The 18,473-nt window shown below is 37.3% G+C and overlaps 1 protein-coding gene across 8 annotated transcripts in view; it reads left to right on the forward strand.

The window, feature by feature from the left end:
* The window catches only part of ERC2 (ELKS/RAB6-interacting/CAST family member 2), a 980,761-nt gene that overhangs the window by 450,800 nt on the left and 511,488 nt on the right, over positions 1-18,473 (forward strand). For 5 of the 8 annotated variants that reach the window (XM_024982903.2, XM_059879783.1, XM_059879784.1 and 2 more), the window contains 3 exons: positions 3,368-3,508; positions 8,824-8,964; positions 13,057-13,092. In XM_024982903.2, coding sequence (XP_024838671.1) covers positions 3,368-3,508; positions 8,824-8,964; positions 13,057-13,092 — 318 coding nt within the window. 8 annotated transcript variants of the gene reach the window in all.

Raw genomic sequence — 18,473 nt, forward strand, 5'->3', positions numbered from 1 at the left:
AGGGCCTTTTAACACATGTTTTTGACATCTGGCCCTGTGCGGCTGATGGTTAAATTAGTTTTGTGATTGACGGAGAAATATTTTGTAGTATTGAATCATCAATAACACTTAAAAACATTACACTGCTTGCTGATTTGCTTTGTCATCAATGCCCAGTCAATAGTACAAGTGCTTAGAGCAGATCAACCTCATTTCCAAGTGACTCTGACACCTTCTGGATGTTAACATGCATACTTAATTTTATTTCCCTTCTTTTGAAGACAGGATCGCCCCTAATTTGAATTCATGTTCCTTCCCTCAGCCTTTTTAATTGCCTGTTGTATGCCAGGCAATTTTCTCAGGCCTGAGTTAAGAGAATCGTAAGATTTGAGTGTTGCCCTTTGGAAAGCTAGGCTGAGAGAGTGATTATGCAATAAGCCTGTCTAGTGGGAATAAATGCCACGTGTTCTGGCCAGAGTGATCCCTGGGAAACTTCCTAAATAATGAGTTGATGTGGCCAGTTTGGTCAGGGCCTCCCTGGTGACTCAGTCAGTAAAGAAAACCCAGGTTTGGTCCCTGGGTTGGGAAGATCCCCTGGAGAAGGAAATGGCAACTCACTCCAGTATTCTTGCCTGGGAAATCCCATGGACAGAGGAGCCTGGTGGGCCACAGTCCTTGAAGTTACATGTGTTGGATAGGACTTAATGACTATGCCACCACCACATGGTCAGTTTGGGGCTTTAAAAATGTCACTCCGACACTATGGGGTGTAAATGACAGGACAGAGGGGTTCTGCTCACTGGGTGACCAGTTGTGAGGCTCTGGCAGTAGGTGCAGGCCAAAGGCAGTGTGGGCTCAATTGCTGAAATTGTTAAAAGTCCTTGAGAGATTTACTGTGCGCTGAGGCCACTTCCTCCTTCTGTTGATCACATAGTCATCGACCCCCCCATAGCACAGATGAGTAAAATAGGATAGTAATGAAATCAAGAAGAAACAAATACAATTAATAGAATAATTTTTGCCATTTCAACCCACACTGTTGTAATAATATATTTCATTTTAAGGTATTTTTATATAATTAAAAACAACAGTGGGATTTTTCCCCCCCTTGAAAGCATTAGACATATAAATCATTGTCATTGGGTTAGAACAGTTGCTTCCCTGTGCCGTGCTGTGCTGTGCTTAGTCACTCAGTCGTGTCCAACTCTTTGTGACACTATGGACTATAGCCCACCAGGCCCCTCTGTCCATGGGGATTCTCCAGGCAAGAATACTGGAGTGGGTTATCATTCCTTCCTCCAGGGGATCTTCCCAATCCAGGGATCGAACCCAGGTCTCCCGCATTGTAGGCAGATTCTTTACCATCTTAGCCACCTGGGAAGCCTAAGTACTTCCCTGGGGGATCTTAAATCATAGGCCAGGTGTTCAAACTAACTTCCCTCTACATTAAACACTGTATTTTTTAAAGCTGTGTATTTTATAATTATAGTTGTCTTGAGTATCAGGCTTTGTCTTGTACTGTATACTTATAAGAATATAAATAACAATATTCTTTTTTTTTAATTTAATGTTAGTTTTTGGCTGTGCTGTGTCTTCATTGCTGCACGTGGGCTTTCTCTAGTTGCAGCGAGTGGAGACTACTTTAGTTGCAATGCACATGCTTCTCACTGTGGTGGCTTCTCTTGTTGCAGAGCATGGGTTCTAGGGTGAGTGGGCTTCAGGAGTTGTGGTACATGGACTTAGTTGCCTCACAGCACATGGGAGCTTCCTGGATCAGGGATCAAACCTGTGTCTCCTGCCTTGGCAGGCAGATCCTTAACCACTGGACCACCAGGGAATTTCAGAATATGAAAGACAATATTCTTTTTTTTTAACATTTTTAACATTTTTTATTTGTATTTAATTTTTGTTAGTTTGATTAATATGTGTCTCAGTGTGTTCCTTTTTAAATTTTTTTATTTTATTATAAATTTATTGGAGGCTAATTGCTTTACAATATTGTATTGGTTTTGCCATACAGCAACATGAATCCGCCACGGGTATACACGTGTTCCCCATCCTGAACCCCCCTCCCTCCTCTCTCCTCATACCATCCCTCTGGGTCATCCCAGTGCACCTAAGAATCATTTTTGCACCAAAATTTTTTAACATGACCATCTAGAAGAAAATCCAAATAGGTGTTGTATAATTTGACACACGTTTCAGAAATCGAACTCAAATTTTACCTGAGCAGAATTTTCCTTAAAAAAAAAAAAAAGTTCTTATTTTGATATCAGAAAGATTTCATCCATTTGTAAAATGTATCTACCAGAGTAATGTTTTTATTTAGACATAAAACTCAAGGGCAGTCAGGTACTCACATCTCCTTGAATGACTTGTGTTTGTGGCAGTGTGTTCCCTTGGCCGTGGCTAAGACTCAGACAGCCCTGGGTATCAGGGTGGGCCTTCTGTTTCTAATGGATGAGTCAACTGGCCTTTGTAAGCCTGGCTTTCCTCCCCACTATCTGTTACCAGTAGTCCTAGTTCAGATTGTACAGGTGTGATGAGGACTAGGTGAGAAGGTATCACAGTGCCTAGCAGTAGTGACCTCTTAGTAAAGAAAACTTCTGTTTGAACTTTGCTCAAATTCTAACAGTGTTTTCTTTTCTTTTCTTTTTTTTCCTTTTGAGAGTTGTGAGTTAAGTATTATTTGCAGCAAAATGAGGACTGTAGTCCAGGAAATAGTGCCTCAGATAGCTCTGAGAAACTAGCAATGTTTTTGAGTCTCTACTGATGGCCAAGAAATCGTTGAAAAAAACATGGAAATAAATAAAAGCCTCCAGATACATTGGAAAATCACTTACATAATGAACTTAATACTTATTTTATATCAAGTTCTCACTGTGAGTTCAGCCTTATGTCCTTGAGGGTCTAGGTCCTGCCTCTCTCTGATCCTCTTTCTCACAAAAAGAGTCTTCAGAAATCAAGGAAGGTTATTTGACATCAGATGGGAAAGCCAAGCAAAGAGGGTTGATCCAAGAGTTTGGTTCTGTGTCTTCCCCTTCCTCATACAAGGCTTTGGGTTTTGGTGCCTGAACCTCATTCTTCTGGAATTGCTCTTGGAAATCCCTGGTACCACCATGAACTTGAGCATTGAGGTCCATGACAACCCTGTGGTACTAACTTTGATTAACAAGCTGAAAGCTGTGGTTGACTGTCTTTCCCAAATACTGTTATGCACAACCTCTCTTCACAAACCCAATTTTGAATACCTTGTGTATGTTGAGTCCAGTACACATAGGAGCACTTCTTATGTGTATTGCTTCTTATTTCATTCTGTAGCATGCCTTGGCACACACACTGATAGATTCTCACTTTTTTTTTCTTTAATTGGGCAATTGCCTCACAGGAAAGAATAATTGAGCGTTTGAAAGAACAAAGGGAGAGAGATGATCGGGAAAGACTAGAAGAGATAGAATCATTCCGAAAAGAGAACAAAGACCTGAAAGAGAAGGTCAATGCTTTACAAGCTGAGCTGACGGAAAAAGAGGTGAGTCTGGAGAAACAAGTGCACCACACGAGTAGTCCTCATCAACCCACATCCATGTAGTCCTCATCAACCCACATCCATGTAGCTGAGGCAGACTAGAGACTTAGTTTGAGGGACTGTGTGAAGACTTGGGGGATCTAGTTACCTTTGCTTTATAAAGCTCTCTGAATTTACAGAACAGTATTCACTGTGACTCTCTTTATCCGGTGATGCTCTGTGCATATCTTCTGTACTGTAATAACCACATATCATGTAATCCCTTGGAAGTTTTCTTGCTGTCTTGCCATGTTCATATGGCTTGAAGGATCTCATGATCTCTTGTTTGAGATAACAAGAACAACAAAAGCACTGACAATAATAACAATAGCTCCAATTTACTGAGGGCCTGTTAGGTATTAATCCTTGTGTTGGGTGCTATGCATTCATCTACAATTCTGAAATGAATCAGTCGATACCCCCAGGTTAGGAGATGTGGTACCATGCTGGGCCCATAGGAAAAGGTTTTGGCTGCTCAGTCTGAAACAGTGTTTTAATGCTAGTGCAAACATGGATACAGAATACAAATCTCATCTGCATTTATAATGTAAAACAACCTGCTTTAAAGAAATTTCTTGTGTGGTGGTTATGAAAAGTATCCATGTACTGAGGAATACCTATAACCCCTTCAGTTTACTTAGCAGTGCTTTGGTGAAGTGTGAGAAGCAGTAATGTGCACATTCTTTTCTTCAGTCTCCAAAACCCTGAGATACATGCCGTAGTCCACAATTGGACACTTCATTTTGTTTGCAGAACATGTTTGTCTCCTTTATGACACATTTGTTCTTTTGCCCTGTTGGATTGTATCCCAGCATAGTTGCTAATTTCCCAGCTCCAGAGTGTCACTTCAGCCCTTGGATTTTGGTAATTTTAAACCTGATGCAAAGTCAAGTGGGCCTTAGGCATCATTACCATGAACAAAGCTAGTGGAGGTGATGGAATTCTAGTTGAGCTATTTCAAATCCTAAAATATGATGCTGTGAAAAGTGCTGCACTCAATATGCCAGCAAATTTGGAAAACTTGGCAGTGGCCATAGGAACAGAAAAGGTCAGTTTTCATTCCAATCCCAAAGAAAGGCAATGCCAAAGAATGCTCAAACTACGGCACAATTGAACTCATCTCACATGCTACAAAGTAGTGCTTAAAATTCTCCAAGACAGGCTTCAACAGTACATGAACTGTGAACTTCCACATGTTCAAGCTGGACTTAGAAAAGGCAGAGGAACCAGAGATCAAATTGCCAACATCAACTGGATCATCGAAAAGCAAGAGAATTCCAGAAAAACATCTACTGCTGCTTTATTGACTATGCCAAAGCCTTTGACCGTGTAGATCAGGACAAACTGTGGAAAATTCTTCAAGAGATGGGAATACCAGACCACCTGACCTGCCTCCTGAGAAATCTGTATGCAGGTCAAGAAGTAACAGAACAGGACATGAAACAGCAGACTGGTTCTAAATTGGAAAAGGAGTACGTCAAGGCTGTATCTTGTCACCCTGCTTATTTAACTTATATACAGAGTACATCATGTGAAATGCTGGGCTGGATGAAGCACAAGCTGGAATCAAGATTGCCAGAAGAAATATCAATAACCTCAGATATGAGGATGACACCACCCTTATGGCAGAAAGCAAAGAAGAACTAAAGAGCCTCTTGATGAAAGTAAAAGAGGAGAGTGAAAAAGTTGCCTTAAAACTCAACATTCAGAAAACTAAGATCATGGCATCTGGTCCCATCACTTCATGGCAAATAGATACGAAAACAATGGAAACAGTGACAGACTTTATTTTTTGGGGTTCCAAAATCACTGTAGATGGTGACTGCAGCCATGAAATTAAAAGAAGCTTGTTCCTTGGAAGAAAAGCTATGACCAACCCGTACAGCATATTAAAAAGCAGAGACATTACTTTGCCAACAAAGGTCCATCTAGTCAAAGATATGGTTTTTCCAGTAGTCATGTATGGATGTGAGAGTTGGACTGTTAAGAAAGCTGACCGCCGAAGAATTGATGCTTTTGAACTGTGGTGTTGGAGAAGACTCTTGAGAGTCCCTTGTACTACAAGGAGATCCAACCAGTCCACCCTAAAGGAAATCAGTCCTGAATATTCATTGGAAAGACTGATGCTAAATCTAAAACTCTTATACTTCGGCCATCTGATGCAAAGAACTGACTCATTTGAAAAGACCCTGGTGCTGAGAAAGATTGAAGACAGGAGGAGAAGGGGATGACAGAGGATGAAGGTTGGATGGTATCACCAACTCGATGGACATAAGTTTGAGTAAGCTTCAGGAGTTGGTGATGGACAGGGAAGCCTGGCATTCTGCAGTCCATGGGGTTGCAAAGAGTCAGACATGACTAAGTGACTGAACTGACCTGAAACAGATTAAAGTACTGTAATTAAAGTAAAGTAAATTAAGAGTCCAAGAAGGAAAGAATTGATCTGTAACAGGAATTTAGTGGAAGCTTAGCAGCAAAATTTATGTTCTCTAAAATTTAAGTTCACTAGTTTTTAGAGAAGAGGTTATTTCTTTGATAAGATTATCATTTTTTGATATATAAAGAATATATAAAGCTGCAGAGTCTGTAGTTCCTATAGTTAGTATGAAAGAAAAGTCACTGACGCTTCTGTCTCATCTACAGCTTTCTTCACGGATTCCAGATGTTATTCCTGTGTTTGCACCCTAAAAGCAATATGTATATTTATATGTGCTTCTAATTGAAAAGAGATTTTGATGACTTGGTAGAGTGTAAACTTTAAATGAAAATAATTTTGTAAACACTGGTTACATTGTATGAATTTCAGACAGGCACTTCTGCACACATTTATTGTTCCTGTATAATAATGTGCCTGCCACTGGGCTCAGTATGTCAGTCAAGCTTCCATCAGAAAAACAGAGCTGCATTAAGAAGTTTAATCATATTAAGAAATTTATTGCAAGGAATTGACTTACATAGTTATGGGGGCTGGCTAAGGAAGTCCAAAATTCACACAGAATTCACACAGAAGGCAGGATGGGCTAGAAACTCTCAGACAGAAGCTAATGCTTCTGTCCATAGGAGTTTCTTCTGCCTGAAGGAAACCTCCTTCTGCTTCTAAGAACTTTCAGCTGATAGGATCAGGCCCACCCAGATTATGAAGAATAATATTCTTTACTTAAAGTGAACTCATTGTAGATGTTAGTAACATCTTCAAAATATCTCTATAATAACACTTAGATTACTGTTTGATTGAGTAACTGGAGACTGTGGCTAACTAGCTAAGTTGACACATAGAGCTATTAAAATTTAAATTTTATATTGGCAATTTAAAATTTAAATTTTAAATTTAAATGGCAATTTAAAATTTATAAAGGCAAGTAATTTTTATTAGCAAGGAGCTTATCATTTAGTTGGGGTGATCATAGTTTTCACTGTGACAAAGTATGTGGATTATACTGTGCTTAATTGCTCAGTCGTGTCCAACTCTTTGTAACCACATCGACTGTAGCCCACGAGGTTCCTCTGTCCAAGGGACTGTCCAGACAAGAATATTGGAGTGGGTTGCCATGCCCTCCTCCAGGGGATCTTCCCAATCCAGGGATCCAAACCAGGTAGATTCTTTACCATCTGAGCCACTAGGGTTATAAGATCCTTTATTATTTCTGTGGAAGTTACATGAAAACACCATTGAAATTGGAGTTGGAAACCTGGGCTTGAGATGTATGTGAAGCTTGCTCAGTCGTGTCCAACTTTTTGCGACCCCATGGACTGTAGCCTACCATGCTCCTGCATCCGTGGGATTCTCCAGGCAAGAATACTGGAGTGGGTTGCCATTTCCTTCTCCAGGAGATCTTCTAACCCAGAGATCGAACCCAGGTCTCCCGCATTGCAGGCAGACGCTTTACTATCTGAGCCACCAGGGTTATAAGATCCTTTATTATTTCTGTGGAAGTTACATGAAAACACCATTGAAGTTGGAGTTGGAAACCTGGGCTTGAGATGTATGTGAAGCTCGCTCAGTCGTGTCCAACTTTTTGCGACCCCATGGACTGTAGCCTACCATGCTCCTCTGTCCGTGGGATTCTCCAGGCAAGAATACTGGAGTGGGTTGCCATTTCCTTCTCCAGGAGATCTTCTAACCCAGAGATCGAACCCAGGTCTCCCGCATTGCAGGCAGACGCTTTACTATCTGAGCCACCAGGGAAGCTCAAGATGTATATCTCCCATTAATGGCTTGAGAACCTTGCTGAAGACAAGGCCTCATGTGAGCTTCAGTTTCCTGACCTGAAAAATGAGAATGGCTAACCTGTCACTCAGAGAGTTGTTAGAACTTGGATTGCTTGCTGGGTGATTGTGGTGGTATCGTCATCAATATGGTTATTCCAGTGCTCATTCTGCAATAAAGTATGAGACCACATCATTTACTAAGAAAATGCTGTTTGCTTAGTGTCTTCCTAGGCATTGCAAATGGATATAAAATAAATGCATCATGTCTGGTTTTGGGTGGAACCTGAACATTTTAGTCACATAGATAGATGTTGCTAACCATTTCATGTTTGCTGGTAGATATTGCCCTCCTAGGTAGCAAAGTTGTGCACTGTGATATATGCAAGTGTTATTTCTTTACCTTGTGGAATTTGTACTATACAGGGAACCTCTTGGTTTCTAGAACAACTTGGGTAACCCCATGTCTGAGTTGGAGGGATTCATTATATTCCTGAATCTGAATTTACAAAGGACTAAGACATAAAATTTGCTCTGAATTTTTAAATCAATTTACCTTTGATTCTATGGGAGATGTTTGAAATAACATTGGTCATTTTTCTGCTAAAGCAATGGAATTTGATAAAGACTTACTTGGATTCTTTTATACGTGATTTGCCCTTTGGTGGGAGAAAAGCGTTAAAGTTGGTATTTTCTTTCGTATTTTTCTTAGATGCTGCACCACCTGACAGCAGTAAATGTAAACGGAAGGTTCAGGGTGTCCATTTTGCTGTGATGTGTAGACTACCTTGGGACGTAGATCATTAGCATAACTTTGAGACATGAAACATGCATTTACTGACCACAGCATTTGGTCGCATTTGATTCTACTGCAATTAGATCCTGCTCGCTTCTATAAACTGGCCAACTTTAATTTCCTGGCCAGAGTCAACTATTGTTACCTAAGTAAGACTTATTAACCCTCTCTGTCTAATGCACACTTTATTGCTGTGTATGGAGTCAGTGTATTAAAATTGAAGACATTGCTAGTAGAAATTACACTGTTTTACTTACTAGTATTCTTTTCCTTTCAGTCTACTTTAATTGACCTCAAGGAACATGCATCTTCATTAGCCTCAGCAGGGCTGAAAAGGGACTCCAAATTAAAATCTCTAGAAATAGCCATTGAACAGAAGAAAGAAGAATGTAGCAAATTGGAAGCACAGTTAAAAAAGGTAAGTGATATCTAAGAAAAAAAACATACTCATTTTATAATGAATTGATAAAATAGGAAAAGAAGAGACATTTTTCAAAAAACAGAAACCCCTTATCTTTTGTCATCTGCTGATAAAAGGATTAATTAAGCAATCTTTATTCCTAAGAAGTCTGCATCAGATCTGTCTCTGAACATGAAAAGTTATCTTAGGTTTCCTGTCTGGGGCAAAAAAAAAAAAAAAAAAGCTTGAGAAATAGATGAAAATAGTAGTAGAAGTGAAAAATATTATAAAGATCAGCCATTACTCTCTGGGCAAATCTCAACCATAAAGAAAGATAAATGTTTTACAGTAAATGTTTTCAATAAGTCAAAGAATCCAGGAGCCCTGTTATACATTGATAAACTTTTACTACTTTTCAGAAGTAGGTCAGTTTTGGGGGAGAGGGGACTTTGCAGAAGTTTACCCAACAATATTAAATTTCTAGAAGTTTGTGAAAATAGTCAAATCCTTGGAAGCTCTATGGATTGACTATTTATACTTGACCAGAAATGGCCTTAGTGTTTAAGCAAGTTTATATGTTTAAGGCTTCAGTAAAGAAAACAGGGTCTTTGCATTGCAGTATTAACATGTTTTCTCTGAACTGGACATTTTTGTGGAGTACATTTCCAGTCATGCATCCTTCCTTTGACTTTTTCCTTGTGTTGTTTGGTACGTCTGCATTCATTGTTCACGTAAAACTCATAACATTATGAGTTTAAGCATTTTGTTTCCCTTTGACAATTATAAACTTATTCAGAAGAGATGATAAGAATCTAAACAAACAAACCATATAATAAAATGTGACTATGTATAATTCATAGCACACTGAAATGGGGATTCATTTGCTAAAGTTATAAGAATATATGATATGGATAACAGGGATGTGAAAGCATCATATATCTGTGGAGAAATTCTTCTGGATATTTTAAAACTTAATATACTATTTCATATGCATGATGCAATGTATAACTGAAATGTGATTATTCTGTGTTCACGTCATCATAGAATTTGAGGAAACTGTCATGAGATTCCACACTAATCAAGTCCCCTTAGTAATACAGAAAAAGATAAATATATGGATCAAATCTCTTTACAACAAGAGCCAGAGAATCTTTTTATTACAAAGTCTATTTCCTAATCCACTCATCATCTCACTTTTTAAAAGTAAAGTCTATTTAAGCAGAAATCTCAAGCAATAAATAGAGTTTAAATTGCCCCTTTGAAGGTGTTTAAATGGCGATTGACTTGGCTATTTATGCATTGGGTGTATGATATATATTCTTGACATATGTATGAATGTGTTCTGCAAAATGTTATACATGCATATGCATATCAAGAAATGAACCTATGAATGGTACTTTTTATATAATAAACATTTTTGTGATGATAAAGCGGACTCCAAGATAACTCTGTGAGAGAATTTTGTTGGCTCCCTGTGGTGGTCCTTGAGTCATCTCACCTCACTTGAAGTATGCTAGGTCCTGAAGGAGGACTCCCACTACACCTGGGCATGAAAACTGCCTTTCATCACCTCTGAGGAACCGTTATGGAGTGAGGGCATTCCACATATTATGTCTTCAGATACATACTTGACCCCCTCCCTTTTAGTGTAAGGCATCTATGGAACTGGAAATCCTCTTAAAAGTAAGAGGTTCATATATTGATGTTCATAGTTTCCATGAATATGGCTTAGCTAATAATAGGTGAACATCTGTACAATTCAACTTAGTGTCTTTCAACATAGTTACAGTTAAGCTGCAAAGTCAGTGAAAGCATGTGATTTCCTTAGACTTTCAGATAGACACCATATACAGAAATTTGTAGATCAAATCTGATAAATATTTTAGTATTATTCCTGATAACATTTTAGCATTCTGCTACATCCCCAGGATTAAAGTAACAAATATGGTTATCTTGCTGTAAAGGACGTATTTAATTTATGAAAAGATAATTTATTTCTAAGTATATACGTCTTGCTTATATTATCTCCTACATGCATAATACAGTGAGATTAATAAGGTAATTATAATATAAATATTTTTATACCTAACCTGCAGTAATTATTTTATTATTTTTGGCCCTCTACATCAACTAAATTCAAAAGTTTAAAATACTTTTTCTAGTAGCCTTTAATTTCTGCTAATAAATAATTCCGTAAAAACCTCAAGTACCTATCACCTTAAAAAGAATTGAAGTCTACATGAAATATTTGAAAATATAAGCCAAAAATTTGTGAATATACATATATACACATCATTTACTCATGGAAAAATAAGCAGCTATAAAAGCTTAAGGAGTGTCTGGGCCTCCTTTTAAATAAAAGGGTATGTGACTTGTGAATAAAATATAAAGGGTTACTAAATGAAAGCTGAAAACATAATAGTTTTATTATGTCATAAATAAACCATGAGTTCCCAGGGGAGTTTTGCTTAAGATTTGTGAGCGCTCAGGTATTTTTGCCATAAAATCTATACAACATTGGTGATGTGTTTAGCTGAACAGAAACCTTGTCTGCTAGTGACAGTGGAATCCAAATTGTGATTTAAATCTGCTTTTGTCTTATAAACAATGCTAGAAATTGGTAAGATGAGTTTTTAACAGAAAAGTTTATGGAGGACATTCATACACACAGTTGCTTTTAACTCTTTACTGCACTATGTCAGTTTAAGACATTTCCAAATAGTTTGTGTTGAAAATGGTTACTAAAGGCAGAAAAGGAACTTCTTACACATTCCATCCCACCTCTTTAAAACAGCTCCACACACCTGGTCAGCCAGATTTCAAACTCAAGGCAGCTGCCAAAGTAAGGCCTGTGAGCACTGTGGCACTGACAACCACCCTGTGTCTATAGAGAACTCTCTCATCGTCAGGCAGCAAGGTTATCAGGATATATTTGTTCCTTCCCCATCTTTCCAGTTTTGTCGATGAACTCCAACTTTGTTGTTGGAGTTTCACTTGTAAGGAAATCTTTACTCATATTAGTGAGTATTTAGTATTCAATACGTAGACATAAATTTATCTTGTATGACTAGAAATCATTTGAGAAGCAATAGCACTTCAGAATGCCATGATTTATGTTATTTAAGTCATTTTCCAATTAATATCATCTTTGAGGAAGGTATTTTTTTAAAACCACAGTAAAATTATCATTTACTTCATCAAAGTTGAAGAAAAATAAATTCTTGCTCTTCAAAGGAATGTCTTGGGTTAAAGCTTGCAGTGTTTCACCTTCTACCCCTTGACATTGAGTCCCAAATTAATGATGCAGCTATTTAAGATCTATAATTTGAGGATGCTATTTAAAATAATATTTAGTACATTTAAATCCACAAACATTTATATCTTTTCCACAAAATAGAAGAGCATTACAGATTCTAAAGGACTTAGAACATAATAGGATAGACACTGATAACTGTATTTTTTAATTATGAACTACTAGTAGGAACTGGTAATAGACAATGGGTAATACTGCATTTTGGTTCCCTTTAATCTTCCTACTGACTTAATTCTTTTCCCATTTACTGTTAATCCTGTAATGTCTTGCTTACTGATATTTTGCTATTGCTAACCTGCTGTTTGCTAATCTATATTTTTCTAAAGTTAGACTGAATAGAAAAGTCAAGCTTGTGTTAATATAAAAGAAGAGCTATAAATTCAGTGATAAGATTTAATTAATCTTTTATTATTACCATCTTTGAAGTTCAGGTAATAAATTGCAGGCTTGGCCAAGAGCACTTCTTCTGATTCATTGCTAGAGGCCAGCACTTCATGTATCATCAAAAGTGGACAGCTTTCTTTATTTCATGGGTTATTTAACTTGAGAAAGGGAAAGTAACACAAACCTTAAATTTCTTATTCCAGCTATTATTTTAAAGGAGCCAAAGTCAACATTTCTGTTTCCCTAGAGCCTCTCACTTTCACTGTGGAATGTTTAGAAACTGAAATTTCTTCTTTTTTAACCACCAGTTTGTCTGTGCAAATGCACTGAATTTGTTGAGCTAATGCTGTTTTTCTGGATCTTTCCTTCTTTCCCTGTCTGTGCTTCAATGCCTCCCCAACTTTGCAATGTAGCAAGCTGAGCAGTTGTTCAATCAGATGTACAACCCAGTAAGTCATTTCTGAAAGTTCCCGCTGTAACATATAAAAGCATGAGGATCCATTGACCACATGTCACAGTGTGCCATATTGGGGAAGTTTTGAAATCTTTATGAATCTCTTCCCATTTCCGTTTTGTCAAAAGAAATGACCTGTTCAGAGGCCATTGCCATTTCTTTTGTCTGTGAAATTTTAAAATTAAGAACTCAAGGAAATATTGCCAGCTCTGGTATTATATCTGTCTTAACTCTGCTGCTGCTAAGTCGCTTCAGTCGTGTCCGACTCTGTGCGACCCCAGAGACGGCAGCCCGAAAAACTTAGGTCAGCTGCAGATCTAGGCTCATGAAATCTTTCCCACATTCTTCAAACAGAGTTATCTATGCCAAAAGGAAAAACATTTGTAAAATAGTAAACAACTCAATATATGTTATATTCAAGTGATAGAAGTTAAAATAGATTTAAATTTTAAAGTAGGGCTATGCCCTTTGAGATTGCTAAATGCCTAACATTATTATGGGTTTTGCAAGGGTTAAAAACATGTCATTTGAAAACAATCTAAAATATACTCTCCTAATAACTGTAACAATTTTGATTATAGCTTAATGGTACAAAAACAAAATATAGGTAACTAGTAAAATTATGTGTAAAATAGCCCAGATGCCACTGCTAGTTTTTTGTTTGTTTGTTTTTTATCCTAATGACAGGTGTGTATCTATATGAAGCAGTTTGTTTCTTTAACTTATTAAAAAGGAAGGGGATTTTGTCAACTCAGGTGACTTAATGGGAGAAATAATACATAAAAGTGAATGGGATTTGTCATTTGGCAGATATGATCTGTGCTATCTTGCACTCTAATTACTTCTTGTTTATAAATTCCCATTATGGGAAAAAGGGATAGCAGGGATAAAGGAAACAATTCACCCAAGAACTTTTTGTTAAGTCACTGCTCCTAGTTGTATATAGCATGATACACAAGATGCTTGGGTGTGTTTATTCAGATTCAGCCTCCACCCTTCATCCTTGGAAACAAATTTTGTTTTAGGAAACAGAATTCTTCAAGCCTCATTGGAGCATCTTTATTAGCCTCTGTATCCACATATGATTTTTAGCAGAGGAACAAAAATAATCCAAATTTCCTTTCTCTTAATATTTGAATGGACATATTAATAAGCAGGCTCAAGTGAGTGGAGATGTGAAGACAGATTTAAAACTGGGATATCTTCATGCTTGAACATTAACCCTGAAGAAAGTATGTGTTTTCTTTAGATCATTTTAAAGAGATGTAAAGTAATCACACTGAAATTGTATCACACTTACTAGTTAAGGACAGGAAAAAAACAAAGTATATCAGGTTTTGGGGTGTATGGAGGGCAAGTGGGGAGGGCTTTGTTGCTGCAGCAGCTCTGATTTACCTAAATTCTGATAGGAATTCACCATCCATGTCAGGATATGTAGGGCCCATAGAAACAGTTCTGTTAACCTGTAGACCATTTCCAGAAATAGCGATGACATGGTACTTACTGGATTTTGCCCTTACTCTAACCCAGTGATGGGTCTTTAGGATGCAAAGGCAAACTTTTCAGTCCTTTAGGTGACCAAGTCAAAAGTCATGGACTAATTTTTTCTCCCTGAGTTAACTAAGCTAACCCATTGTTTGGACACACTGGGAATATAGCCAATTATTAATATAGCCAATTAATATAGGTTGTTATTCTTTTTAAAAATGTATTTTACTGAAGTATACGAGATTTACAATGCTGTGTTAATTTCTGCTCTAATAGTAACGTGATTCAGTTATACATATATATTATTTTCCATTGTCTTTTCCATTATGGTTTATCACAGGATATTGAAGCTAGTTCCCTGTGCTATACAGGAGGATCTTGTTTATTCATTCTATATGTAATAGTTTGCATCTGCTCATTCCAAACTCACAATCCATCCCTCCCTCCCTCTTTCCCCCCTTCTGGTTTGTAGATAAGTTCACTTGCGTCATACTTTATATTCCACATGTAAGTGATATCACATGGTATTTGTCCTTCTCTTTCTGATTTACTTCACTTAGTGTGATAATCTCTAGGTCCATCCATGGTGCTGAAAATGGCATTATTTCATTCTTTCTATGGCTGAGTAGTAGTCCGTTGTATGTTTGTGTCACATCTTCTTTACCCATTCATCTGTGGATGGGCATTTAGGTTGTTTCCATATTTGGCTATTGTGAATAGTGCCGCTGTGAACATAGGGGTACATGTAGCTTTTTGAATTATAGTCTTGCCTGAATATATGGCCAGGAGAGGGATTGCTCGATAATATGACAACTGCTTTTAGTTTTTTGAGAAACCTTTATACTGTTTTCTATAGTGTGCTACTGCTGCTGCTGCTAAGTTGCTTCAGTGTCCAACTCTGTGCGACCCCATAGACGGAAGCCCACCAGGCTCCCCTGTCCCTGGGATTCTCCAGGCAAGAACACTGGAGTGGGTTGCCATTTCCTTCTCCAATGTATGAAAGTGAAAAGTGAAAGTGAAGTCGCTCAGTCGTGTCTGACTCTTAGCGACCCCATGGACTGCAGCCCACCAGGCTCCTCCGTCCATGGGATTTTCCAGGCAAGAGCGCTGGAGTGGGGTGCCATTGCCTTCTCCGTTTCCATAGTGTATAGTTCAATATTTTAGCTCCTCTTGTCTGCAGATATTCTAAGGGTTCAGTTTGTTTTTTAGACTGATAGGTATGCAACATGATGAATTTTCTATCCTTTATGAATTTTTTTTTAAATTGTCTTTTTTCCAGTTATAAAAATAAGGTTAGGGACACAGTGAAGAGTTTGCCAAAATATGGATGGATATAGCAGAAAATCAAAGTAATAAGACATCTTACTGCGCAGAAAATAACTAGGAACATCTAGGTTGTTCCCCACCCAGACATCTTTTGACTGACTGTCAGTATTCTTTCATCTCCTGTCTCCTTTTCTGTCTTTTTCCTTCTTTCTTTCCTCTCTCTCCTTTCCCTGCCTTTTCCTTCCTTGTTCCCCTTTTTTCCTTTTTTCTTCCTTTTCTCCTTAGCTCCATTCTTTTCTTTTTCTTGTCTAATACTCTTTATTTTCACCAAATTGTCAAAGCTTTTATTGACTTTTATATCCTGTATTTCTTACATATCATCAAAATTTTCTCATATATTCTTCCAAAACACCATTTTAATGGTTGTAACAGTATTCTACTCTATGTGCTCATTCTCCAAATGTTAATCATTTCTTTCTTCTATTTTTTTTTCTTTGCCAGTATAAATAATAGTCCAAAGAGCATCTTTCCATGTTAATTTCCCAACATTTATATTTTTTTAGTAGAGTAAAATGAGGGGCTAAGGACTTTTAAAAACTCTGAGTAGTGCCTGGTATGTCACATGGCTCTTCCAGCTCTGAACAAAGGCATTCTGTCACATCTAGACCAACACACAAAAAAACTATCATTTTACATAACTTTGACACATGCATGGTGGAATATTTTTCTCACTTTAACTTTGCTATCATTAATTACTAGTGTGGTTGAAGTTTTTAATTCATTTATTAGCTGTTTGTAGTTTTCTTCTGTAAATAATTTTAAGTGATTTAAGCACTTGTTTTTGAGTTTTTTGTTTTGCTCATTGGCTTGTATGAGTTATTTTGTGCTTTATATGGAGGCTTTCTCAGATTTATGGCAAGATTTTATTTACTTTAATTTTTTTCTACAGAGAACTATTTTTATGTTCTTGACCTGTATTTCCCTTTAGGATTTCTTCATTGCCTTGTGCTTAGAAGTCATCCTTGAATTTCATTAATATTCACCTTTATTAGGTTTTTTAAATGTTACTTTTTATATCCATTTAACTGCATCTATCTTTAGATTGTTTTGCTTCATGTTGAGTGGTGAGGTTCCATTGCTTGTGGGATCAGAATTTTATTTATCATGGCTTTATAATATTTTTAAACATCTAGTGAAACAAATTCTATCCTACTACTTTCTGCTTTTTATTCACTTTTTTTTTTAATGTTCTTAACCTTTAATTTTCCATCATTCCAGGTAAACTGTAGGATCGCCTTGCTAATTTAATAGCACAACTGTTCATTTTAACTTGATTATTATTCAACATCCAAAATAATTTTAGAATGATATTGTTCCAATGTTTTTTCTTCCAATTTATGAACTTGATACAGCTTTTATCTATTTCACTTATCTTTTATAGTTAAGATTTTTCATTTTCCTATTACATGTCTGTGATATTTCTTTTTATGGGTAGCCTAAGGCATTTCTATGTATATAATTTGTAAATTACTGTTATGAGTGGTGTGTTTCTCCTTTTGTTTTCTAACCAGTTGTTGGTACCTAAGAAATTTATTTTATTCTTATTTATTTTAAACATGGCCACCCTGCACAATTTGGTGAACTATAACTTGTTTTTGTTAAACAAGATTATTTTATAGTCAGTCCTATGTCCACTGGTGTAAACTAAAGCAGAAAAAATAAGAATTAAGCTTTGATGTCTTCCTGGGAGCATTTGTTTCTTAGAGTAGAAATAAACTTTCTACTTTTAGAAACTTTTAACTTTTGTCACTCCATTTTGTTAAGTGATAGTCTAATGTCATTTCCTAGGAGTCTAAACGTTGCCTATATATCCCTATTACTTCTTATAATAATAACCTTTGTGTAGCTTAACTACCAGTCTCTACTATTGAATGAGTTTTGTCTTGTCATTATAAACACTGTGCCATTTCTCTGCAGTTGAGTTCTTTGCTTCCTTTAGTACTTGATTTGAGACAAGTAATATCATTTTTCTCATCAGTCTGCAAACCTTCTTTGCTGTAGCCCTAATGGTTATTGTGCTCAGGGATCATAGCCAGAAGTCTCTTATGAATTTTTAATAAATATTTATACCTGCTGAGTCCTAAATTTAGTGCTTCATTTATATCCACATTGCTGCAGGGCAAATGTCAGATTTGGAGGTACTGGGGGTAACCGTGCTAGCGGCCAAGACACATTTGAGACCCTTCTAATGTTTCTACACGTATGAGTATCCGCTGCATGATCATATCCTTTGAAATCCCAACTCTTCTGCAAATTCATCTTTCAGTTTGGTTCAGTTCAGTCACTAAGTCATGTCCGACTCTTTGTGACCCCATGACTCACAGCACGCCAGGCCTCGCTGTCCATCACCAACACCCAGAGTTCACTCAAACTCATGTCCATCAAGTCAGTGATGCCATCCAGCCATCTCATCCTCTGTCGTTCCCTTTTCTTCCTGCCCCCAATCCCTCCCAGCATCAGAGTCTTTTCCAATGAGTCAACTCTTCGCATGACGTGGCCAAAGTACTGGAGTTTCAGCTTTAGCATCATTCCTTCCAAAAAACACCCAGGGATGATCTCCTT

This window comes from Bos taurus, chromosome 22 (genome assembly GCF_002263795.3).
Source record: "Bos taurus isolate L1 Dominette 01449 registration number 42190680 breed Hereford chromosome 22, ARS-UCD2.0, whole genome shotgun sequence".
NCBI lineage: Eukaryota > Metazoa > Chordata > Mammalia > Artiodactyla > Bovidae > Bos > Bos taurus.